Source organism: Onychostoma macrolepis, chromosome 17, assembly GCF_012432095.1.
Source record: "Onychostoma macrolepis isolate SWU-2019 chromosome 17, ASM1243209v1, whole genome shotgun sequence".
NCBI classification, from domain to species: domain Eukaryota; kingdom Metazoa; phylum Chordata; class Actinopteri; order Cypriniformes; family Cyprinidae; genus Onychostoma; species Onychostoma macrolepis.
In genome coordinates, this window is record NC_081171.1 from 14,939,645 (window position 1) to 14,967,512 (window position 27,868).

The 27,868-nt window shown below is 36.6% G+C and overlaps 1 protein-coding gene across 3 annotated transcripts; it reads right to left on the minus strand.

The window, feature by feature from the left end:
- Window positions 1–4,578: 4,578 nt before the first annotated feature.
- Window positions 4,579–27,838, minus strand: rcan3 (regulator of calcineurin 3). 3 transcript variants are annotated; one of them, XM_058749860.1, is made up of 5 exons: window positions 27,666–27,838; window positions 25,580–25,781; window positions 10,080–10,253; window positions 8,386–8,557; window positions 4,579–6,339 (listed from the first exon to the last, which is right to left on the minus strand). In XM_058749860.1, exons 2-5 carry the CDS (start codon window positions 25,775–25,777, stop codon window positions 6,185–6,187), a joined length of 699 nt encoding a protein of 232 aa, XP_058605843.1. In that variant the 5' UTR covers window positions 25,778–25,781; window positions 27,666–27,838; the 3' UTR covers window positions 4,579–6,184. The 3 variants fall into 3 exon arrangements, with proteins under 3 accessions (XP_058605843.1, XP_058605844.1, XP_058605845.1); XM_058749861.1 differs by lacking the exons at window positions 25,580–25,781; window positions 27,666–27,838 and adding exons at window positions 11,207–11,310; window positions 11,416–14,834; XM_058749862.1 differs by lacking the exons at window positions 25,580–25,781; window positions 27,666–27,838 and adding an exon at window positions 20,483–20,756.
- Between the last annotated feature and the right edge of the window lie 30 nt (window positions 27,839–27,868).

Sequence of the window (27,868 nt, forward strand, 5' to 3'; positions counted from 1 at the left end):
TTTAGATTGTACAATGACATTTGTGACCATGGACCACAAAATCAGTCTTAAGTCGCTGGGGTATATTTGTAGCAATAGCCAAAAATATATTGTATGGGTCAAAATTGTCAATTTTTCTTTTATGCCAAAAATCATTAGGATATTAAGTAAAGATCACGTTCCAAGAAGATAATTTGTAAATTTCTTACCGTAAATGTATCAAAACCTAATTTTTGATTAGTAATATGCATTGCTAAGAACTTCATTTGGACAAATTTAAAGGCGATTTTCTCAATATTTAGATTTTTTTGCACCCTCAGATTCCAGATCTTCAAATAGTTGTATCTCGGCCAAATATTGTTCAATCCTAACATACATCAATGGAAAGCTTATTTATTCAGCTTTCAGATGATGTATAAATCTCAATTTTGAAAAATTGACACTTAAGACTGGTTTTGGGTCCGTATATCATCTGATCATTCGTTTTTTGATTTAATATTGATAGTAGAAAAACGAGAAAATGGCGCCTATTTTCGTTTTTTCATTTGTTCAAACAAAGGAGAAAACGAGAATTCAGCTTAATTTTTCGTTTTTCGTTCAGGCATAGAAAAATTAATAAACAGCTTAAATATTCGATGTCTACACGTGGGGGGGGGAATTAAACGCCCCTTTCTGCTGATTGGTCAGCCAAAGATCAACCGTGCAGTCATCAGTAGGCCTACTTCTGCAGTTCCGCGCTGCAGAATAGTAGTCCTCCGCTGCTGCAGCTGTAGGGATTTATAACCGTTTTATTGCAACTACATTTACTCCTTTTATCATCAAACAAGCAGACTAATGAATAGCTCGACACAACTCGTGCCGAGGCAGTCTCTAGACAAGACTTTTTTCTGTATATACCAGTGGTTCTTAAAGTGATCCGCGAAATAATTTGCCATAGCCTACCATATTTTTCAGACTGTAAAGGCACTTTTTTTTTATCATGATACATACAGTGATTTTTTTCCAAAGTGACTTATATGATGCATTTAAGGCCAAATAATCTAAATGTAGACTTTTAAAAGTAGGCGAGTCAAGTATCACTGTGGATTGGTTCGTGTGGTGGCGTGCGACAGAAAGATGTTCAGAGAGACCAAGACGCGCCAAAAGTGTTGCATGCTGTTGTTTTCTTTATTTTTCAAAGGCATGACATTTTGTAGTTATTTTGAATGTACACAAAAAAAAAAAACAATAGAGTATTAGTTATTTCCCCTGTTGAGGAAAACAAAAATACAAGTGAACATAAATTAATACTCAATATTAATTAAATAAACTGCTTTAAAATGACTGCTGCATATTTCCTGTGCACTGCAGTACTGGTCTGTGCTGGACTGTAGTCCCGTGTGTCTGCTTATTGATTTAACCCATCGCAGTGTATTGGAACTGTGTGAACTAGGGCAACTCACCTGTTCTAAAGGCTATAGCTACCTTCTTTTTTCGAAACAAACACAAACACACACACACACACACACACACAAACATATCCCGCTCGCACTTGCCCATTTAATGGCAGAGAATGCTCTCTTTTTTTCCCCTTTCTTTTTGAAGCGGGTGCAAATCTGTCGTAAAATAACTTGTGGTGTATATTCCAAGCGTTCTGAGGGTATATCATATGGGTTTGGTGAGAAACAACCAAAATGGCAAGTTTTTACTTTTCTTAAAATCTCACATTCCTACGCATTCCGCAGCTTGCGCCGCGCACGAGCGCATATTTTGAGATACAAATTCTAATCGATTTTAATAAAATACAAGACTACATTATAAAACTCAGGAGAGTATGTATTTTAATATCTCTGTTCTCCGGTTGTCAGTCATAATGACAGTTTCTTGCGTGAACGTTATAGGCCTATTATACCCAATTGTATTCGTTCCTTTTTGTATTAGTTTTTAAAATATTTATTTTGAAATGAATTAAGTAATTATTTACTTAATTAAACAAACAATTAAGCAGGGTAGGGTATAACAGCTGTCATATCATACCCAGCCATGCCCAGCTGATGCAAAGAATAGAATTTATATCTACACAGAAGCAAGCCCAGTCTATAGACAACCAAGAACGAATACGTTTGTTGGGAAGCTTTGAGGTCGTTACCATTAAAGAGAAGTGATGAGAGTTCACATGATCCATCTGGCATGTAAACAAAAGTTTTGTATAGATTTATAAATAGATTTATAAAACTTTTTGGAATGGCATTTATAACGTGCTTAAATTGTTTACGTTCAGTAGCTATTTAGAACACAAGTCACTGAAGGATAACAAACTCCTCATTCAATAAATGAAGAACTAGCCTAACCAAACACCCCTTTCAAGCCAACCAAGAGTACATAGATATATAGCCTAAATAGCCTGTTGTTCTATATTGGGGTTCTGTGTGGAATGAAGGTGTGATTATATAATATTTTCCAATACAGCAAAACCTGTTGGTGTCTTTGTTTTTTTTCTATCTTTTCTTATCTGTGCTTCTCATCCACTCTGCACAGTGCAGCTTCACACTGATTTAACTCTGCACAGCTAAATAAAACAGGCTGGGTGCTGATTAAAATTTCTGAAATAAATATTTCTGTAAAACGCTTAGTTTGCACAGAAGAAAGCCGATCTAGGACCTGCCCCGTACAGTTTAAGAATCGGTATACTGATACAGCAGCAGAGGACTATTATTTTGTTGAATGGAACAGAGGAAAGACTGATGACGTCACGGGTTCAGATTTGGTTGACCAATCGGCAGCAAAGGGCGTCTCATGACCGCCCACAAAGGGAAAACGAATTTAGAAGTCCTCATCCGTTTTCTACCCCGTGAACCAAAAAATGAGAATCGAGCCAAAATCTTGTTTTTGGCTTCTCTGAACAAACGAAAAAACGAAAATAGGCGCCGTTTTCTCATTTTTCTACTATAAATATTAAATAAAAAAACGAATGATCAGATGATACACGGACCGTTTTGTCGTCCAGGGTCGCATTTATACATTTTAAGTGTGACTTACAATTAAGTGTCCAAATACTTTTTGGGGCCACTTTATGCGATATTTATAAATGAATAAGTCGATAATATTATACCGTATAAGTGATACGTGATCCAATCTTCAGTATATTATCAGATTCCTTGTATTGCTACTTTTAAGTGATTATAAACAGGTTTTCAGTATACACATCGATTTGCATTATGCAAGGAGAAAAACGTTACAAATTCAGGCAGATCTAGTTCTAGTAGTACATCTTGTTCGATGCTACTGGATGTGATTCACAAGCTCCTTACTATTTCCGTCAAAGAATAATTCCCAATAGGACATGTGAGAGCCTGTATAATTAGTATCTTTGTATCAGTATTTGTATCCCAGGAGACTGGGCTGGGATCTCCTCATTGACAGGTAAAAACAAAAATCAGGTGTGTCCCAGGGAGGTGAACCTCCTTTTATTATCAGATAAAGAAAAAATGGAAAGTAGGATAATTGTGTGACAGTTAAACCTACTTTTGGTTTTTAAAAAAGGCAAAAACAGACAATAAGCACAACTGAGATAATTATAAACCCTGGCATGATCTGAATTTGATATTGTTTTTGCATTAATGAGGTAAAAAAAAAAACAACAACAAAAAAACTGTAAAATTTCACATGGACAATGTCTATTCAGAATTGAAGTTTTTGCCCACGCATGACCGCTCCTTCAAACACGGATGGAATGAGAAGGACACACACACACGATTTTGTAAATCCTTCCCGGTGGTGACATCCTATTAATCTATGATTAATAAAATATGGTGCCAAAAAACATTATTCACACCCTTAAACAATTTTGAATCATAATGGACTTTAATCTAGATGCACACTTTTCTGTCACCTTGGGAGGTACTTGACTACTTGGGTGAAATAAACACATCACAACATATTTTTTTTAAGAATCAGTTTTTTATATATTTATTTATATATTTATATGCCAATGAGAAACAAATAACAATCATATTTACACAAACAAAAGCAAGCCAGAGACAGAGAAGAGCTCTGCAAAAAAAAAAAAAAAAAAAAAAAGAATTTCCATACCATACGGGACACAGACATATAACTGTAAATTATTGCTTTATGTTCACGGGTTATGAACTACAGTTAAAGTACTAGACAGTATCTATATCCAAACAGAACAGCAACGGTGATAGAACTGACTATCTGTAGACTTCCTTATAAAAAGAAAAGAAAGAACAAGATCATTTTACTGATACGAAGCAACTGCAACAACAGCCTTAAAGACAGTAAAAAATATCAATACATTATGCTGCCAATGATAGGATTATCTTACAACTCAGTACAAATTTGCTTCTTGTGTTCATATACTTGACTTCTTCCTTTTGTCTTAAAGGTTAACACACACACAACTCAAAGAGTCCAAAACATTTGTTCATGCTGGTTATCAATAACTCAAAGAGCTTTGTTCACCATGTTTCTCACCCCTGTATTGACTGAAACACAACAGGATGAAACAGGCAGGAGAAAAGGGCTGCATTCAGAGTGGAAAGACTGCATCTATGGAAAAGTCACAGCATGCAGAAGTATAAAATAACAAAAAAAGTTAAATTCTGATAGATTTATTTCTTTATTAAGTTGTTTGCTAAAGGAGTCATTCGTCACTGAAGGATTGGCTTTTAAACAAAACACTTGAAAGCAAGGGAGCAAGGCAATTTTAAAGTCACATGAATTTCACAGTTATTTGTTTGCATTATTTCTTTTTCATTGCATTTCAAAATATGACTGAATATCACTCAATACTTCACTGAATTTTCTTTCTTTTTTTGACTAAAATGTGACTTTTTATAAGGCTAATTTAACCGCCATCTTTACAAGCCTCTCTGAAATCCTCAATCGTGACATTCTACTTCACTGACTGTACATTATTACTAAAACAAATATCTTAAAATGACATTTTCATCCATCCATTTTCATCTATTTTTACCTTTTTGGTATGAATTACCACAGTGGAGGTTTATAAACTGGAAAAAAAAAAGATGAGACACAAAAGAACTGGGATAGTTCCATAGAAGCAAGAAAGTCATACGGCTTTGGAGTAAATGATGACAGAATTTTCATGATTTGACCTGTCATTGCAAAATGCACAACTTAACAATTAACATTGATATGACAGTATCATTATCAGTACTCAGTTCTGGCACATTGATTTTCATTTTGAAACTTGAGCATGTCAATGTATATTCAATAAATCTATGAAGATATGAAAAACCAAACATTGTCAGTGCTAAACAATGCAAGTGGTACAGAATCACGGTGTAAAAGTAAGACCCAAACCATGTGCTTTTTCCTAATTGTTTATCTGGCCTGCAAGTGAATGATGCGCTATACAAATACAAAATATGGAACTTTACACCTGGCAACTGTTTCTTCGCTTTCCAAGGCCAATGACTCTGAAAGACAGCGATCAGATATGCTTAAGGTTGCTTTAACATAGAGTATAAAATACGCCAGTCAGCATGCAAAAATGTGTGGTATCAAATACACAGTAAGAATAATACACATCTAACTTAGTAAACACCCTCTCATCATAACCGACATGACAGAAGCACTTCAATCGACACCTTCGTTCTTGCCAATTGCATTAAACAACTTGTCATCTCATTCTAGCATGGTATGAACAGGCATAAATACACACATGGGTCACAATCCCAGCGAGCCGCGCCACCTCTGCAGGTGTGCCAACCTGACTGATATGGAGATGAACGCGGACACGGCTGTCGAGAGAGAAACGGAGAAAGCAGAATGGGTCTGCTTCCTTTTTTTTAAAGCGTTATTTTCTTTGATGATCAATCAAAGTGACAAACAGTAACAAAGTTTACATGTAACCTACTTCTACGACTGTTAAATACAATTACTGCTCTTCAATGCTACAGTACAAAGACTCTAAATGAGGGAATGAGAGTGCTATGATTGTGAGAGGGGGGTCGCAAGCTCATCGCCCCCTGGCTGTCCCGTGAGGCAGCAGTGAGACAGTGTGTTCAGTCCACGAGTCCAGTTCAGAACACCACACGTCACCTGTGCACGGAGCACCCCTCCACACATCCATCCGATTCTTAGTTCAGCTTTTTTTGTTATTGAAATAAAGCGTGCCTTTCCCTGGATGAGAGAAAGAGACACAGAGAGAGAGAAAAACGTGTGAAGTGTGCCAAAGGTTTTAGTTGAAGACTTTCGGGGCACCGTCGGGGCGTCTGGTCTGGACAATCTTGGCTTTTGGCCGGGCTTCTTCCTCTTCCTCAGTATCGCTCTCACACACGTGGACCACCACGCTAGGAGTGGACTCTGTACCTGCGTGCAGCTCGTACTTCTCACCTACAGAGACAGATAAAAGATGAACACCTTTTGAAATAAATGGACATCATAAAAAACATGAAGTTAGCTATGAATGTCTTGATCGCTGAAGAAAGCCATTCTGTGGGTAGGACATTTTTAACTTTCATGAAAAGTCTAGTGCAAATACATTCCCGGACATTCTACAGCTGTCATGTTTGCATTGTCTATTGAACCAAATGTTGACCTATGATAGATATACAGACAACAATCGCAAAAACTTTCTTTGCATGGCTTGGACAAACTGTACAGTTAATGTAAATTATGAGGTAAATTAAACCGTAAAACCACAGGTGCCTATAAATTAACAAAATGGTGTGTGATTAATAATAATAATGTAATACAAAATTATTTTTGTCTCTAGTTCAACATGGTGCTCTTCTCAGGCTATATAATACTAATGAATGTATTATTAATAAGTTTCATCTAGTTCAACATGGCGCTCCTCTAAGAACAGCTACTGGAACAGACTTTCACCTCCTTAGTGATCTGATCCTGTTTACATTAAATAAACAGCCTAATTACTAAGCATCTTTGATTTTATGGGCTTGTTGCTATAACAACAACTCTTACTAAAGAGCAGAGTAAGAGTATTATGTCATATCATCAACAATTAAAATTAGAAAACTCAGTAATCCAGATATGAAGAATGGAGCTCAAAACATTTTGTGTTAACAAATTAATTTTTGCCATCTTTTCCGCATCGGGTGGACATTTTATAGATAAACGTCCAGATAAATGTCTTCTCACTAACTAATTATGAGATTTGAAAGCCATTAAAAGATTACAATTGTTAGTAAAAAGATATATTTTACCTCCCCAAGATTAAGTACTAGAAGCACCACCATTGAGAACTGCACAAACACCAAGAAACAGAATGAGGGTTGCTATAGTAATGAGCCAACCAATAAGAGGTGATAAGAGGTTTGTCTGGCAGGAAGGTGTGTGTGTGTGTGGTGATCTGTACCAGCAGGGGGCGCAGACACAGCACACATGAAGAGGAACATCTAACTAACAATCCATTTCTGTTTACTGCTGCCAGCTATTACAATTCAGTTTTTAAACACAATATTTGATCACCAACCACACATTAACACATTAGTTGATAACATACATTTTGTCTTTTACAATACAGCATCCTTGTAATATAATTTTAGCCTTCTTGCCATTTTAATTCATAATACAGTAGAGGGATATCAGGAGATGGTGAAGAAGATGGAGGAATGGGATCTGGAAATGTGGCACCAAAAATTATTTGAACACTAAAGTCTGCCGGAATTAATAGTTAATTATGGAAAGAATTTGACTGGCAAGTAAAAAGTAGATATTTTAATACACCTTATGTGATTTCTACATATGCAAAAGAACCATCTTTAGCATTGTGTTGGAGAAAATGTGGTAAAATAGGAGACCGTAGGAGACATTTTTTGGGATTGCCCAAAGATTCAAGAATTTTGGAATTTTTTTTTAAAAAGAAATAGACTAGATACTAGAGGTAGAAATACCTCTAGATCCAGTGGTGTGTTTATTGGGAGCATTGCCTGAAAATGATAACAGTACATTGGAAGAAAGAAGGTTCTCCAAGTTTGATTCAATGGACTCAGAGACTGAAACAGGTTTATATAATGGAAAAAATGACTGCATGTCTACAAATGAAGATGGATATTTTTTGCAAAGGTGGAAAAGTATTACAAATGATTTAGATATGTAATTTAGGGTTGGCCAACTAATGTATAATGTTAATGTAACATTGATGTAACTTGCTCTTGTGATTTGATGTACAAATGTTTCCTCCACAAAGAAAAAGTATGACAGGTCCCCGTCCCCGTCCCCCCCACCCATTTATAAGGGGTTTGAATGTTGGGGATGGGGATGGGGATGTTCTGTAAAAATCATAAATAAAAAAGTCAGTGAGGACACAGACATTTGGTCCAGTTGGTTACACACACTTACACTCAGCACAGCTTGTTTGTATGTGTGGGAGTAAGTGACATATGCTTGTATGCTGACTGTGTGTGTGTTTTGTACCTGGTCCCAGTTTGGCCACTGCACACAGCAGGTCGTAGTTGATCACAGGTGTGGCATCTTCACTCTGGCTCCATCCCACAGGTGGGGACGCAGGTGGAGAGATGAGGAACTGCTTGACAGGTTGAGGTGGGGCAAGGTATGTCTTGTCCACGTCATCCCCTGTATTCTGCACCTGTGGCCAGAGAGAAAAAAGACGGGGTGGTAAAGCGCAAAACAAGGCTAAACAGTACAAGAAAAAACTACTCTGGCTCTCCTTTTAAATTTAATACATCCTCTAAGCTAAATATAGCACAGTTCAGGCCCAGATCTAATTGATTTGAAGGAATACTCTCACCATAGTTACATCTCTCTTAATAAAACAGGCTATTCTTTCACTGTTCAAAAGACACACGGTGTCCTAGATCATATCCACACTCCCACACAGCAGCACACAAATACACCGAATCATTTTGAGGAGTGCTTCCACTCTTTCTGTGTTCTGAATAAAACACGTGGAGCACATTTACCACATAATGATTCTAGAAATATAATTGCGTCTGTCTGATTTCACACAATTAATAGCAATAATGATTAGTCACACACAAAAGTCTCCAGTGTGAGTGTGTTACAGTGCTGAGAACTGTGTGTTCTTTGACTATCCCCAGCTGACAGACCTCTGAGAGGAGAAATGAAGAACTAAACTCTCCTGTTCTCTCCTCTGGTCTCCTGCTAATGTTACACTGAGAGTCTTGAGATCTCAGCTCATGTTGCTTCCGATAATTGCCAAAGACAATGTGTTAAATGAATCAAACGCCTTATGAACCTTGCTTGATTCATAATGTTACCGTGGGAATAAACTTGCTATGCCCTTCTTCCTTTACATCTGGTGTAGCAGCAAACTAAATTTAAGTAAAAGAACATGGTATAATTATCTTTTTTTTCTTTTTGTATGTGTTTGTTTTTGGGTATTTTTAAATGTTAAATTTGAAAATGCTCCAATAAACATAACATTTAAAAAAAAATCTACCTTTGCAGTAAATTAAATAAATGAATAAGAATGAATAAAGACTTGCATTGCCGTTTATAAGTTTCGTGTAATTTTTTTTAAAGAAATACTTTTATTTAGATTGTATGCATTAAATCTATCAAAAGTGACATTAAAGACATTTACAATATGTACAATATGTTATGTTTCCGCATAAACAATAACTGTTTTCAACACTGATGAGAAGAAATGTTTCTTGAGCATCAAATCAGCATGTTCGTAATTCAAACAGCATATTGTAATTTCTGAAGGATCCTGTTACACTGAAGACTGCAGTAATAAATAACATTTTAAAATATATTAACGAAGAAATTTAAGAAAAATTTTAATTTCACAGTATCACTTTTCTTGCTGTATTTTTGATCAAATACATTCAACCTTCTTTCAAAAATTCAACTTTTGAACAGAATTGCATATTTCAGTCTGTTTGGAAATATATCTTTATAGCATTTGAATATAGTGTCTAAGTCACATGAACTCATTTTATGACGTTCTTTTGTGCCGTTTTGGAGTTTGACAGCTCTTGCATACAGGTTTGGAACAACATGAGGGTGAATAAATGATGACAGAATTTTCATTTCTGTATGAACTATTCCTTTAATAAAGAATGAAACAGTATGAACTATTCCTTTAATAAAGAATGAAACATAATAAAGATTAAAGCACTGACCTGTGCGAAGTACAGTTTTAGTTTCGTGCCGTTGAAATCGGATTCATGGAGCTCGATGCGTGCGCGTGCAGCAGCCTCTGGAGTGCTAAAGCTGATCCGAACTCTTCTGAAACTCTTGAACATCTGGAAGGACGTCTGATCATCATAGATCCTGAACAGAGCCTCAAACCGCTCCTGAGGAGAATTCAAACAAAACACAATTCAGAACCGTTCTCAATTACATAACTTCATGTCTACTGTAAACCTTTGCAGTGTGTAATTTCACGATTCTGCTGATGTTTTTAGCTTTTGCCTTATTATAAAACTAGCATCGTGCTCTCCTGTGCCCTAGAAGTACAGTACAGGACCCATCAGTGCTGATTTGGACGGTTTTGAACAGAAGGGGGCAGGTGAAATATGAAGAGTGACCTTTATTGTGCTGATGGAGCAAGTATAGAGAGAATGGTGACAGGAAGAAAATAAAACAAAAGGTTCATTCAAGGACACTAGAACAACTTCTAGATTTAGCCCACACAATGTCCATATTCACAATACTGACTAGGTCAATTAACTGTTGTTTTAGATATAAGCATGCTGTTTGACATGTTTTGATATAAATTTGTATCATTGCTCTATACCTTTTAATTTCTATGAATAAAACTATAATTTGAATAAATTTAATATTTAAATTATAAGAATAATAATCATTTTTGCTGTCCATATGCAGCATGTTTGTGTTTGCATTTAAGTGTTTCTGTTCCCACACATAGAGAGGGTTTGTTTTGAACTCAGACACTGTGTAACAAGAGGGGATGTGCCAATCACTAATTCATGTGCAGCGCTGAGTGTTTCCTGCAAGCGGTGTAGACTTACACACTACCCGGGTGGAAGGAGTGGACATCCGCCTTCATGACACGCCAGCTCTTTGTGTGTTTGTGTGTGTAAGGGAGAGTGTGTGTGGTATGTAAAATAAACCATGATTTTAATGCTAGTATCGCCATGCTGTTCACCAGTAAATCTCATCTGATTAAGCTTGTCAATCTGCATAAAATGTAGTGAAACTTGTTTATTATGGATATTTCATTGGTTAAGCTAGCTAAGAAGGCAGAATGTAGTGTATGGATTAATGTTATTGTGTCCTTTTATACCTTTTTAGAGCTTGGCAGCCCCTTTAGGTCACTAAAGATGCCAGTATACAGGTTTGGAACAACATGAGGGTGAATAAATGACTTCGTTTCTGGATGAACTATTCCTTTAATGAAGAATGAAACATATTAAAGATTAACACGCTGACCTGTGCAAAGTAGTTTTAGTTTAGTGACACTAAAATCAGATACATAGACATAAGGATACATACCATGATGACCTGCTTCTACATTGTATGAACTGTAAAATATGAATGCATACATGCATAAATGAATTGAAATAAACAAAATGAATCGTATCGGTGCATAATATTACAATTCTGGCCAATACATTTAAGAAGATACTTATTTTCATACGATGGTTGATATTAAAATTATATACTACTTTGACAAAAGAAATGAAAAATAATCAGTAAAAGCTACAGTATGAACAATAGATAATTATTTTGAATTTTACAACAACAAAAAATTATATTTAGCAGAATTGATTAAATAATTAATCGATTTAATTACGAATTAATTAACTACTTGTTTTTAAAGATTTTACTTCTTTTGTATGGTATTGATATGTTGTGCATCCCTAATGCAATTTCTTTAAGAAATTATGTATAAAATACATAAATATACATGACTGAATCTATTACGATGGCCCAGCATCAAAAGAGAAGAGCTGAGGTTTTCTCTCTCAATGTGTTGCTGGACAGACACTACAGCGAAACTTCAAAGATCACATCAGCATCCAGTAAACAAAAGCTGGTTATTTAACCTGATACCAACATTTCACAGGCAGGAAACAGGCCCCTTTTCAAAGCAGCATCGCAGATAAGTGTTCAGGACACTGGTGTGATGTAAGGCCTGTGTAACTCCATTATGCAACAGCACAGGTGTGTGTGTTGGCTCACTTCACACCTCTGCCAATCACATGTATTATACACCTTTTACCTGCCTGGAAAGCATAAACAGGTGGCGACACATGAGATCATTGTGGTCAGCTTTAATGGAGGGCAGAGAGAAATATTTACAACTACTGATGGAAAACCATGCACAATCTGGAAAAAACCTTGCAGACATTCAGACCCCTACAGAGCAGAAAACGCGAGAGTTACATATTAAAAAAAGTACTTCATTAGGTTGATTTTTTTTATCACTATCCTGTAGACATTGTTGATGAAATATTTGGAGAGTCTTCTTTTCCTCTGTGGAAACACGATTGGCTAGTGAGGTCAAGCATTAAAATTCTTCAGTCAAGCATTAGTCCAGGACTGTCCATCTATGAACTCTGTAAAAAGTACTTCAGAAAGATGGAATGCACATGATTATGGGATTTAAACAGACTTGGGACAGAAATTCCCAAAACAAAAAGAATCAGACAAAGAGTCATGGAGAGGTAGAGAGATTCACAGAGAGATTTAGAGAGGTAACACTCTAAATAAAAAGCCTCTAAAAGCCTCTTAGAAGTAAAAAGCCTCTAAAAAGAAGTGCCAGAGAAACTCACAGAGAATTAGACTGAGAGAATCGTTTGAGACAGAGTACAATACGTGTGGTGCATCTGACTGTAATCTATTGAATTGTTTCCAAAACACATTACATTTTTTTCTGTCTGTCAAACGCGAAGTACAGTTGTGTCTAGATGACTGCATTCACTTATTTCTGCTTGTGTTGCATTCACTAATGAATGGTGAAACAGTGAACAATTGAGTAGTTTCAGATACAACATATGCGTGAAAAACTGTAATGCAACTGACGTGTATTGTCCGATGTACCAATGAGTTCAGTCCTACTATCTTTATAATTCTCAAAACCTTTATAAATATATTATGAAGTGTTGTACTCAAGTATAGTTTTAGCACTGAATATTAATAATGTAACTACTGAGATGGTAACTGTGATTTCTGTTCTAAACAGAGAAAGCATTTTTTTTCAGCCAAACAGCCACTGTTGCAAAGTGGATTCAAAAATTAGGCCATGTTTTCCATACTGTTTTATACTAAATGAACAAGAATAATTATATTTTCACCCATATAGTAGTACATAATGATAAACAGTAACATTTTATAAAGATTTTACTACAAATACATAATATTTTCACCCATATAGTAATACATAATGATAAACAGCAACATTTTATAAAGATTTTAATACAAATACATAATATTTTCACCCATATAGTAATACATGATGATAAGCAGCAACATTTTATTAAGATTTTATTACAAATACTAGTTAAAAGACTGCACATTTGCAATGCTGTCCAAATAAATATCGTCAGGTAAATTATTGTGAATATATCATGAGTATTTGATCACCAGTCCCATACACTACACGGCTCAGAGTATACTTATCTTCTTGTCCTCATACTATAGTCTCCTCAGAAAGTGACTTTAGGACAAGCTCCACACAAGTACTCAATACAGAAAGCCATTAAAAAGCGAGTATGACCCAAGAATCTGGGGCATATGGTGCACTGGGACGCTAGCATGATTTTGGGCTGAGAATAGAACCATAAATAATTAAGAAGATTAATCCGTTAAACGAGTGGGAGATGTTTTTAATTACCGTGCTGATGTTACACAACCCTGACGAATAGCCGCCAATCAAGAAGCCCTTGGGTGATACAGACTGGAGAAGATTCAAAGAAACACTGTATTACAACTACAAATTCCTAAATATAGACAAAAACATATTCTCAAAACTCACAAATTTTATTACATGTCCCCATAAAGACCATATCACATCTGGTTTCCTGTAATTCAGTTGCTCATTGTTCGGCCTGTCAGTAAATAATGAGTGAACGTTTGCTGCCTTAAATCAAGTCTTTGTCCAAAACTGAGGCTGAAAACAGGAGGACCAACCCAGAACACAAAATCTAAATGTTATCATAATGTCACACATGAGTCATTCATCCAAGCAGCCTAGGTGCCAACTCGCCAGGCACAAAACAGTTTTGCACAAAAGAAGCTGATCCCTGACCTTCTGTGAAAGGAAATCTCTGTAAATGGCAGAAGCGATTCATCACAAGTGCTGTATATGCAGAGGGCCCTGTTTTCCCTCAGCGTTATCAGATTCAGCACAGAGTTAAACCACAACAACAAATGCTGTCACCCTGATTGGCTCTGGTGGAATTGGTGCCATCACTCAAGTCTGTTGTGGTTTTTATACTAGAATCAATGGTAGGGAACAAATCCAATTGACAGACCTGATGAAAAAGCCCCGGGGGATTTTCCAGAGCTCAGAGATGGCCCAGTAATATCCATTCCAGAATTCCATGCCGTTATGGGAATTTCTGATATCTGGAAAAGCCTCTGTTGACTAAACAGACAGATTTCTTACTATGTTCAGTGCATACTTCAGTATGGAATTCAATTAAGATATTTATAGAATGGTATCTGATAGGGGTGCTCTGACATGAAAAGCTCGTCAAGCCCTTATTTTTGTGGTGATCGTCCTTGCGCTGCCAAAACAGCACTGACATGCCAAGTCATGGACTCTACAAGCCCCCTAAAGGTGTCTTGTGGTATCTGACGTTAACAGCATATCCTTCATGTTCTTAAAGGGATAGTTCACCCAAAAATGAAAATTCTGTCAATAATTACTCACCCTCATGTCGTTCCAAACCCGTAAGATCTTTGTTCATCTTCAGAACACAAATTAAAATATTTTGATGAAATCCAAGAGCTTTCTGACAAGACAGTAATGCAACTGAAATGTTCCCAGGCACAGAACAGTACTAAGGACATCGATAAAACAGTCCATGTGACATCAGTGGTTCGACCGTAATTTTACAAAGCTACGAAAATACTTTTTGCGTGCAAAAAAAACAAAAATAATGCCTTTATTCATCAATTCTTCTCTTCCACGTCACCGTCCTCCGCCATTATCTGTCTATGCAGGGTCAGAAAGCTCTTGGATTTCATCAAAAACATCTTAATTTGTGTTCCGAAGATGAATGAAGGTCTTACAGGTTTGGAACAACATGAGGGTGAGTAATTAATGATAGTGAACTATCCCTTTAAACCTGCAGTCCGTAACTTTTGGCGCTCTAGCGGTTAATAGACAGAACTGCGTGCGCTGGAGCTACTTCTCTTTGTTTATGTCTATGATGAATCATGAAGGTACTGGGCTACTCCGCAGCAGTACCTACCTGAACCAGTCTAAAATAGTCAGAATATAAACACTTATTATAGGTGTACTGTAGTGATTCAGGACAAGCCAAAAACACGGTTTGGAAAATGGATTAATGGTGTACTCGCTTATTATATAAATTTTGAACACAAAAAGTTACGGACTGCAGCTTTAAGCTGGGAGGTTGAGCCACCATGGATTGGACTGGTTGGTCCAGCACATCAGACAACAGCAGATCAGGACAACACCTTGAACTCCTCACTATGTTTCTTTAAACTATTCCTGAAAAATTACTGAAAGAGACTACTGCCATCAGGGAATACCATTGTAATAAACGGTGTACCTGGTCTGTGATGAAGATGAGGTAGGTGGCTTGTGTCAATCTGATGTCCACATGAATGGCCAGAAACAGGGTTTCCAATTAGAACATGGGCCAGATCATCACAATCCCTTCACCAGCTTGTCATCTTCCTGTAGTGTATCCTGGTGCCATTACATCCAAGTATACACAATGTAAAAGAAAAGGGGACTCATCAGACCAGACATCCTTCTTCCACTGCTCCAGTTCTGTTGCTTGTGTGCCCATTCTAGGAGCTTCTGTCTGTGGACAGAGGCCATCGTGGGCATTCTGACCAGTCTGCACCTTCACAGGTCCACCATTAAAAGTGTCTCCATAGACCTTCTACTATCGATGAGCCCTACACATGCTGTTGGTAGGTTCTCACAAATGCTGACCAGGAGCATCTTACAAGCCTCACTGTTTCAGAGATGCTATGATGCTAAAATGCATTTTAATATAAAATGTATATCTAAATAATTTATTATATTTATTACATTTATAAAATGTATGTTTTCACAGTATTGTTTATATATATATATATATATATATATATATATATACATTTTATAAATATTATTAATTTTATGTTAAATATTATACCATTTTTATTCATTTTATAGTTGACAACAGTTGTGGTGCTATTTTTTAAGGATTCTTGATAAATATTAGATTCAGAAGAACAGCATTTACTTGAATTTTTTTTTTTGTAAAATTATTAATGTTTTTTAAATGGATATCAGGATATCCTGATCTAAGCAACACTTAGAACAAAACTTAAAGACTCTGGTACAAGATTCAATTACACTGTGTGCCACCCTACAGAATGTAGCTTTAATTCTCTAACCAAAAAGTTACATAATTCAACGCGGTTGTCACATCAGTAGATGTTTATTCCTGGTTCTATCATCCACAAGCTCTGAGGATTCAGGAAGGTTGTTTGAAGTGCTGGTAACCCGACTCACAGGAAAACAGACACAAGTGGGTGGCCAGCAGCCTTTTGTCTAACGTCATCATTACCTACGAATGCCTTTAACCTTTCAGAGTGACATCTGAGCTCTGCCTATGCTCTTGGGTTACAGATGTATCTAACCTCCCTCCTCCATCCATCTTTCTGTTTCATCCATCTATCAGTCCATCTAAGATGAGTGAAGAGAGAGAGAAAGAGTGAGAGAGAGACATACAGTCCTAGCATGGCTGTTGCAGGCCTATATCTCAGGCTGCAGGCTTTAGCCTCCTCGCCTGCCAAAGCTCAGATCCTGTTACTTACCTGAGTAGAACCTGATCCAGGTATGCTTCAGTCCTATGCTGCCTTCAGTTTTACCTGTCACTCACTGTTGTAGCTAATGTGCCATTTGTTGTGACATCTACTCTAGACAGAGATATCTGCAGTGTCGATAAATCGGCATTTATCCAGCATATGAGAATATTAGCATTTGACTATAGTTTGTCCAAAATCAAAATCTCTGAAAAATGTTCCTATTTCCTATCCCTTGAATAAACTCATTTGAGTGTATGCATCTTAATCATTATTTTCAAAATTTTCAGTGTTGATTTTTTTTTTTTTTTTTACAGTTATCATGAATTATTCATTCATAAATACTGGTCAATTTTTGGAGGGTCACACATGACGTCACAACCTGAATTAACCTTGCCTTCTTATAAAAATATAAAAAGGTCAAATTATCTGATAAATTAAAACCTATAATATAATATAAAAACATATTGACCTAGTTTTATGTTTTTACGTTTCAAATATTTTAACTGTTTTAATTGTTTTACAGTTCCTTTTATTATTTCTACACATACACACACATACAAAAAATATACCAAACTACTTATCCTAGTAAAGATAATCTAAATAAAACACATTTATTTCATACCAAGTATAGTTCAAATCTACTAACATATCGCTTGAGACTTACTGATAAAAAAAATTATAATTAAACTTTATTTGGAGTACTACTTGTGCACAATGCACATTTCTTAATATTAAGCCTAAAATGTGGTTTAATGTCACTATTAATGAGGATTGTATGATCTCTGAATAATAGTGTTTTTTAAATGCGATATATTTGAAGTGTACTTTAAGTATACTTGCAATAGTTCCACTTTAGCACAATCAAATATACTTAAGTATATCTTTATTTGGACTTCAGCACTACTTCTGCACGAGTAAAGTGCATTGAAAATTAGTTGTTCCAATTTAGCAGACTTTAAGTACACCAGTTTAGTATACTAATAGTACAATTACAGGGTATTTTTAAACATAAATATGTAAATGTATTGTAGTACACTTATTATGCAATAAATGTGTATTTATTTTTCATAACCATTTCTTTTCAAGAATTTCATTCTTTAATCAGTCAATTTTTTTCTTCATTATGATATCAGGATAGCTGTATCCCCGCCTTTTCTCTAGGTATTAGAGAGATCTCTCTTTCTAGATCTTCTGCTTGTGACTGGACCAATTATTCCAGCTAATATAAACATTTTTATTCAAAGCTGAAAAGGCTCATCAGCTGAAAGACTGACCATCACTAACTGTTCTTTGACTTTCTTGCAAAGGGATTTACAGCACACTAATTGTAAGAAAAGTCTCTCAAAGGCAAGTGGAGTAGAACTGTCACTCCACAACTCTTAAATTCCTGTGTCATAAGATCCTGTGTAACCTAGATCACGGACCATCACATAACCACCATTCAATAACAAACAGATCAATTAAAAAGCCAGTATAAACAAATAAAGTGCACTGAATGGTGGCAAGATCTGACAGCTGCTATGGACATTGAGCCTACTGATCATGCCTGATGGACATTCACTCCGTCTTATGAGAATCAGTGCGAAGTAAAATACAAACACACCAAAATCCAGTCAAACTTTAAAAGTCATGTGTTTATGGCCTCAACAAACATGCCATCAATGTGTTAACCATTTAGAGGGGATGTGCATGTGTGTGCTTATGCGTGAACGCTGAGAGTCCTGCCCATAACCTTCAGATTGAATGTGCTGATGTCTGCATATTTTCCATAGCACATCATTTTCCATTGAACACACACGCACACTGTAGGCCACACCTGTTCCAGTGAGTGCGCTCGGATCCCAGTTGCTCCACTAACAAATCTGACAAATGTTGATGAAAAGTTCCTATCTATCTACATAATACATAATATCTAATGTAAACGCAACATGAACTCTATCAGAAAATAATTTCTAATTCCTTAATTCATCCATTAATGAAACCAGTTAAAACTTCAGATGACTCATTATGCGCTGCCTTATCGATTTATTAATACAGACACACACAACTAGTGAATTTTCAGTGCTCCCTGCAGTGAGAAAATCAGAGCAGAGAGTAAATGAATAAACCCTTAAGCGGCGGATAAAAAAGAAAAAGTAAAAAACAAAACCAAGCTGTTGTGCAGAGATCAGTGTAATCAGTGACTGTAGCCCACGTGCTGCATTTTATAATCTCCTGTGTCCTCAAACCGAGCCAAAAACCCAGATTAGAAGCAATACACACACATACTGACATTTTCAGACACTGACTTCCTTCATAAATCTTAAATTGTCTTTCTTTCTCTCCTGTCAATCCTCGCTCAGAGCAGGACACTGCAGGCAAAGCAGAGCCACTGCAGTCTGCAGTAGCCACACAGAAAACACCTGTCTGTCGGACAGCCTGCCTCTCTATTTGCAGTTTACGGCACAGAAACACTGACCAAACATGGAAAACACATAAACTACATTGACACTTTGACACCACATGCTTATTGGCACTTTTTTCTTTTAATTTTAGTATCACCTGTTTCTTGTGACACTCGTTTGAGCAACTGTCACAAACATCATTTCCATGCAAAAACTTGTGTATTTTTTAGCTTGTTTAAGTGAGGCAAATGTTTAAAGGTGTAACAGAAAAACTGTTTTATTGCTAGAAATATATAATAATATAATTCTAAATATTAAATCTATGAATCCCGACATAAAAATGCATCTGTGCATGTTCAACACTGCATCACTGCAGAAAACTGCACTGGCTCATGCTAGAACGCATAAAGTGTGTGTCTGGGTGCCCTACTTTTGGACTAATTTCAAATGAGGAATTCTAACAAATATTCAACGCAATTTAAAATAAAGCGGCATCACCAATTACAAGGTAAAATAAGCTTTATCATTGATTATCGCAGTATGACTGGTGGATGCGTGCAGTTCTACCTGACATACCTGCAAAAGGCAAAGGTGAGTATGTGTATGCAGGGGCAATTGCGTCTACAACAGATCTCAGCAGATTATAAAATAATCGTTTTTAAGGGTATAGATCACACAAAAATGAAAAGGCAAATGTTAAGAATAATGTCATGGGCTAATAGTTTTTCGGCACACAATGAAAGTGGCTCTCATTCTGCTCCACAGAAATAAAAAGAAAGTCATACAGGGTTTGGAACAACATGAAGGTGATTAAATGAATACAGAACTGTAATTTATGGTTTTAACTATCCCTTAATGTAATGCAACTTAAGTGTGCACACCAACTGCCTCATCCCATTCAAACGGGTGGCGCAGCCCGTCTGGAGCTGCTCCGCATCGAGGTCGTTCAGAGCATTGACGCCATCGGTGCGCATGCAGCAGAATGTTAATGTGAACTGCGGATTCATTGAGAAAATTCCAGCGATGAGAAACAATGAACTGGCGGCGTGCAACGTCACACAGACCGCGCGCATGCAGTGAAAGCGCTCCTCGCGCACAGACACAGACCGTTCATAAGCACCGCATGCATTTACTATTTATTTTTTTTAATTTGTTTATAGATAAACTTGCAGTACCTGCATTTTGTCGGACGTAAACACCTCCGTGTCTACATCGCAGGCGATGAGCGTCAACATCTCCAATTTCATGTTTATCGATGGCATTCCCTCTTTTGCAGCTTGTAAACAGATAAATAAAGAAATTTGGTCTTTTATTCCCTATGCTTCTTTTCTTGCTTGCTCGTCTCTCTGTATCTGTGCGGCTCTCTGAGACCGAAAGTCTTTTGTGTGTTGGTGAGGTGACTGACTCAAACTCTCCGGCTGTCTCTGACTGAGATGCTGCTCTGTGAGCGCTTGAAGGCTTCATCCGCATTGACCAATCAGAGCGCTCAGCCGCCACATTGACGTCACCGCCTTCTTCGTTTGATTGTCTATTCTGATGTGCACGCGCTCCTCAGAGAAGTGAGCGCAGAACGCCGCAGAACGGTTCGGTTCTGCCAACAAACGATGCCGTCATTGTTGTCCTGTTCCTCTGATTTACTAACAGTACAGGAAACAGTTCCAGGTGACAACTAAACTTGTAGTAAAAGAGGGGAAGCATATGTCATAAATTCCCAATTTATAAAATTACCTCAGAATGCTGCCAGAAGGACCACATAGAACTTAAATAAATAAATAAATGAATTACGGGTGGGGAACTGATACACCTATTCATGGCATGATCTCTTAAGGAAGTCAAAACAAAAGGCTGGGGATTCTTGAACATTGTAAATCAGTTAATTCTGTGATAATATCTCTAATAGCGTTTCAAAGGTTTAAGTTACCACAAAAGTAAGTTTTGTTCATATGCTTGTGAAGTTGCATCCTTTCAGAGGGAATAATTGCAACAGTACGCCTGCTTGTTAATTATGCTAAGAAAATGCAAACGTTGTGTAATGACGGAGCAATTTCAATTTACTTTAGGAGTTTATATCATAAAAAAAGGTGTGTGCATGCACCGTGCAGCTTTTATATACTAGTATTCCCTCAGCTTGTGGAAATGCTATTTGTGATTAACTTTGATTCAATTATAAACGGATTTTATAGGTATTCTTTCATTACTTCATGTTAATTGTATACTTTTTTTTTCTTTTACAGTAAGCTGTTTCCAATGGAATGTCCACTCTAGAAAAGTCAGTAAAAATAAGGCCCAGTGTATGTTATTTTATGCATTAATTTTTGACATTGCATTGTTTTGTGTTTTAAAAGAAATATCCAAAACAGATAATGGCCTGGCAGAAAATTACTAGTACCTTTTCCCTTTTCTATAGATTTTTTTTTTACAGTGTCCCTTTAAATTTGTGCACCATAATTTGCATTCAGACACAAAACACTATTTCAACCATTGTTATTATTCAATCACACCAATCAAAATAAAGTCACACTTGTATTTCAAACAAAACATGATGAAAGTACAGTGAAGAAGGATTCTGGAGGACAATCTGTGCAAGAGACAATGCTTAACAGGGTCAGTTTCATTACACACAGATACACATGCACACAGCACTGCAGAGACACTGCACCATCACCATGACTTACAAATGTGCATGTGTACAGACTGCCAGTCTACCTCGCTCATGTACGTACCAACCATGCCGTACCAGCCCCTGGCACCACTGCAGCTATCACAAACTAGGGCAAGCTATTTATATCACAAAGAGAAGAAAGAGAGAGAGAGATTCAGAAAGACATGAGAGAGAGAGAGTTCAGGTGCAGGAGAGTGCAGGCAACTACAGAGGAGTAGAAGGTGATGCAGCAGATATGGGATACAGAAGAGACAGAGATAAAGGAAAGCCGCAAGTCAGGTAGTTAATATGACAGACAAGCTGAGATATCAAGTGAAAAAGATAATTGAAAAGAATAATAATAATAATTTTAAAAAACAGCATGTAGAAAATAAAGGTAAAAAAGGATACAAAACAAATCAGTTTACAGTATTTCCAGTGCACTGCAGAGCTATGGTATTGCGCATTTCTAGCAATCACTGAGTTAGATCTATTGCAGTTTCTGTTTTTCCCTGTGGAACTTGTTTATACACAACACCAAAATGTCACCTATGTAAATGAGCTACATCCTGTCCTGAATAACAACAGCATAATATTCTCATTATCCTCTTTGCGATTCTTTTTCATCCACGGGTCAGCAGCAGGTCTATGGACTGCTCACCACAGCACTGAAATGAGCAATGCAGTATATCTATTTATGACCTTATTATATAATAAATAATGCGTGGATGTGTCATTTAAGGAAGTGGCTTTGCTTCAGGACCTAGATTTTACATTGGACATCAAGTACTGACCCAAAACTGTTTATTGTACAAAATTAACAAAAATGTTGTTAAAATCAAAGTGAAGTGCAATGGCCCAACAATACGTAAAACTATTAACATGCTAAAAAAAAGAAAAAGACAACATGCATAACAAAAGCAAAAATGTGTTTTCTAACATGAAACAAACACTGGGTCGAATATCGTATTAGTAGCTGTATATTTACAGAAAGAATCCTTAAACAAATGTATCCTGGTTTCCACCAAAAATATTAAGCAGCACAACTGTTTTCAACATTGATAATCATAAGAAATGTTTCCTGAGCAGCAAATCAGAATGATTTCTGAAGATTCATGTGACACCAAAGACTGGAGTAATGCCTGCTGAAAATTCAGTATTGGTAAATTAAATTTTAAAATATATTAAAATAGAAATCAGTTATTTTCAAATGCAATAATATTTTACAATATAATTGCTTTTACTGTATTTTAAATGCAGCCCTGGTGAACATAAGATAATCACAAACCCCAGGGTGATTTTGTATGACTGCTGAATGTAAACTATACTTTACGTATCACACATCAAATCCATCATTCCCAACAGCCTGATCTCTTGGGTGAGTTTATAAAGGGACTATTTATAGACTCTAATCTAAGGATACATGGCTCAGATCCACTGTTTTGACTTCTATTTGAAGAGTCTCAGCGCTGGGGCAGGCAGGCAGGACTTTGACCCTGATACAGCTCAGTGAACAGAGTGGGGAGGAGGGGTCGAGGCACGTGCCACCAAAGCAGGTCAACAGTCTTAATGAAACACCAACGCCAGACTGCCAGACGCAACCAAATGAAAGACTTATGAAGTGTGTATTTGTGTGTGCGTGTGTGTGTGTGTGTGTGTGTGTGTGTGTGTGTGAGAGAGAGCGAAAGGCAAGGAGGGAAAGAGAGATTCTCTCATGCCACTCACACAAAGTAAATGAGATTTTCAGGGTTGGGGGGGTATGGCTGTGAGAGCTATAGTTTCTGAAGCAGAAATAAAGGCCAGCTGTTTGCCCGCAAAGATGCTCCCAGCGCTACCCAAAGACACAAATCACACTCAGTGTATCTCAAGAGCAAAAACTAAAGAGCATTTCTGTGTTTTTCAAACAGAGAGAAACAGAACTCTTTTTAGTCCTCAGGGATGCGTACAATACATTCACTTGAACTCTGTGGTGTTTTGACAGGACAAAATTGTGATTTTTAATAGCCGTCTCAAGATAAATGTTACAAAGTGACTGTCAAAATACCATTTCACTGTCACTCACAGCAGTACATTCATGGCTGCTCTGGAAAACTGCACTCATTAATACAAGACAGGGCAGTACGCAGGGTCACAGAGTGAAAGGCATTATGGGTAACCTCTAGCCCTCACTGTTATATCCATCTTTTTTACCCTCAGGATAATGACCCAAAACACTATTCAAACACACAAATTGCACCAACATTCACACACACAATAACAGAGATGTAAGTCATGCTCTTGTTGGTACTGATAGCAAACACTCGGCAATGTTTTCCAAGCCTCAGCTGTACTCATTAATAGGTCACGAATGCATAGTAGCATGAAGCAATATTACCAGCCCGCTGAACTTACAAAGTGATCATGTCACTCAAAATTGAATTATTCTGGAAAGCAAAAAACTAATCGTATTATGAAAACATATGAACTTAACAAATGTATGGCTGTGAAAAAAGACCATTAAATCTACCTGGAAAACATGTTAGGTATAAGGTTCCTGTTTGGTATATGGAGTAAGTATATGGAATCTATATTTGTAACCTGTACTAACGTTCCAAGAATGTTGCAAGGAGGTTTGTGTGGCAACCTAACAGGAATCTAAACAGAATATATGCTAATGGTCATTTTTAGGTTTTACTTATGCTACCATTTAAAAGTCTGGAGTCAGAGATTAAAAAATTGATCATTTAATTAAAAAAGACCTTTACATTGTTGCAAAAAATGATTTCAAATGTGCCATTTTCGAAGTCTGGATGTGAACATGAGCTAGAAGCAAGCTTCAGCATGGGGCAAGATTATAAGAAAACAGGTTTTAGTTCTACTGCTGAGTGTGTACACGAACAAGATATTCATTTGTGTTCCCAACACAACAATTACGTATTCAGGTCTAATGTTTTCAGAGAAGCACAAGAAGATTTCAGAAGGAAGCAGGTACGCTCTATTTTCAGCCAGTGACCTGAGTAACTGAGTTTCTCTCTCTGCAGAGAAATCACATCTCCGCTTATCTCTTCTAGCACAGGGGAAGTAAAAGCTCTTCTCAATCCATGTGACTCCTCAGGTAAGAGGTTACAGCTTCAACAGCCAGCAAAAATATTCCATGATCGCTGAGGCAATGCAGTGTGAACGTCAGATGTTGTCCTCGAGGCCTTAAAGTGCTGTCTTCAGAATGTAGGTTAAAATGTACTGCTCACAGGACCTCCATTAGGTTTGAACATGCCCGATTTGGAAAACTAGAGTTTGCTGAAAAAGATAAAGAGACCTAGCAAGCACTCAAAGCCTGAGGAACTGAGTGTGTTGTGTGGAAGAGAAAGCCTTTTATCCCACAATGCCTCATCTCAAGCTCAGATAGACCCTTAAAGGAATAGTTCACTCAAAAATGAACATTGTTCCAAACCCGTATGAATTTTCTTCCATTGTAGGGACTGTTTTTGCCTGTACAATTTCAGTGAGGTCCAAAACTACAATAACTTTCAAAGTATGGCCAAAAAACACTTTTCAAGTAAATGGTAATTGTTGTATAAACAGATGTGAGTGCTAATCATTTTTAACTATGCAACTGGGAACAGAAAGAGATTTTTAAAATATTAGTTCTTACCCTCTGCCTGTCCTCCTCGAACACAGCCTCATGCACGCTGCAGGCAAACAGAGCAGTAGGTAGATCACTCAAGTCCATCATCTCTTCAGAGTCTTCCTCAGTCTCGCCGAACGCCATCTCTTCTTCATCATCCTCTTCAGGATCACTGCTGTGACCCTCTGAGCTATTGCTCCACAATTTCCCACCCTCGCGCATCATTCCACTGACCCACCAGAAGACAGCATTAGAACAAATGACACAATCCAGTTGAAATGTTAAGGCAATCAAGGATATACAGTTAAAAACAAACTAGTCCCCCCCCCAGAAAAAGTAAAAAAAATAGCCCCCAGATATTTTTATTTCAGTAAAGATAACAAAGACAAATCTGATTCAATTCACGCAGTTAGGATAACGTATACGGATACGGTTGTGAATAAATTGTTATTTATGTGAAACAAAAGGGTTGTTCATTGCTCAGAAAGGCTGGAACTGTGACATCTGTGAAATCTGACATTCACAGCCTTTAGTTTGGAGTCCATCTGATTATCTTCTACTGTTTTTTTTAATTTTTTTATTTATACATCCATCAATTCTATCTACTGTTCCCGATCAACACAAAAGCCTTTTGTTTTATGTATGCATGTTTTAATAAATGGTATATGGATATTATGATCAAATGAATATAATTTTTTCTTATTAGAAATATATAAAAGGTGGGGATCCCCCATAAGACTTGATTCAATTCGAGCACTGGGTAAAACTTAAAAAAGAGAAAATGCCATAAAAACACCATAAAAGTATTCCATGTGACTTGTGTGCTATTGTTCATGACCTGAAACATCAATACACTAGCAGTGTTTACTAAAGATCTGATGACTAATAATCTGACAGGAAGATGATTATTAATAGCAATATGAGCCAAACAACAGTTTGTGGTAATAAATTAACTATATACAAAAATATGACTACATTATTGTCTTATTTTCTAAAGAAATGCATTTTGAAAATAGGCATAGGAAAATAATAACAAATAATACATAATCTAATAAAAAATATTACAGTATCGTTTACTTGTTGATAGTGGAAAAGACTGTTCTATATCTTTTAATTTCAAGCACACAAGTCACATGTGGGTTGAAGACCCACAAAATAAATTTTATAATATTTTCAATGATTAAAAACTTCTTGCTGACAAATGGGTAAAACCTAGTGGTTTGGAGGATAATGGAAAATTAAAATTAATTAGATTTGAGGGGCTGCACTGTGATCATTAAATACAGTCTTTTAATGCCATCTAAAGCTTCTTGGTCTACTATGTCTGACAATATGAACTATTGTTACTCTGAATGACATTTTAGTGGGTGTTTCCGATAAATCATGGTAAAAATGTATGATAGTCATTATTTTTTTATTTTTTAAAGAGTGGACACAATCTAACGTATGAAAAAAAAAAAAAAAAAAAAACTTTATTAAACTTCCAAGCTTTGACCAATGTACTATTTTTCCTTTTAAGGTGCTTAACATCTGGTCATTATTCACTTTCATTTATAAAACTAGCAGCGTGAATATCTTGCCTCATGTTGTTTTCAACAGAGAAAGAAAGAAAGTCATAATGTTTGAGAACGACATGAGAGTGACTTGATGCACAATCTCTTTAACATCTGAACATGTGCTTGAACTTTCACACTCATATCTCTCGCTGTGTGTTACAGCGCCATCTAGTGGCTGTTACACGAGTACAGTGTGTGTACATTATGGGTGTAATCTCATTATAAGCGTGTCTCTAAAATAGAAAGTGTTGTGTTCGCTAACCTGGAGCGAATGCAAACATGCGTGGTGCTGAATGTATATTCATAGCGATAAAAGTGAATAATGTACATATAACTGATATTTTCTGGGAAAAAACATCGCTGCTGCTATATTTCATAACAAACCGTAAGCATTAGCATGCTTAAACTATCAAGATGACATTGGCAACATAATTGTAGCAAACATCTATGCTAGCCTATTAATTCTGCCACTTCTATTTGACGTAGATTTCAAAGCAAGTCCATCAGAGTCAAATATAATCGCATGCATGATAGTGTAAGTTTTATAGATGACTTACCAGTTATCTTTGCAACTGATTCGAAATCGATGCCTGGGCAAGAGGCCATCCACTTTTAAATCCGAGGCACATACACTTTAATACAATAATGGAATACTGTTAATCTCAATTAGAAATGCGTTTTTCATATAAACAGTAAATTCGTCGTATGCTATCAAAAAGACAAGTGACAGTGTGGAATGACCAATGATAGTCAGGTTAAC

Coding starts and splice junctions, on each gene's coding strand:
- rcan3 (XM_058749860.1), bottom strand. CDS start 25,777: ATGATGCGCGAGGGTGGGAAATTGTGGAGCAATAGCTCAGAGGGTCAC. Junction 10,254..25,579: donor TCGAGGAGGACAGGCAGAGG/GTAAGAACTAAT, acceptor AATTCTCCTCAG/GAGCGGTTTGAGGCTCTGTT. Junction 6,340..8,385: donor AGTGGCCAAACTGGGACCAG/GTACAAAACACA, acceptor CTGTCTCTGTAG/GTGAGAAGTACGAGCTGCAC.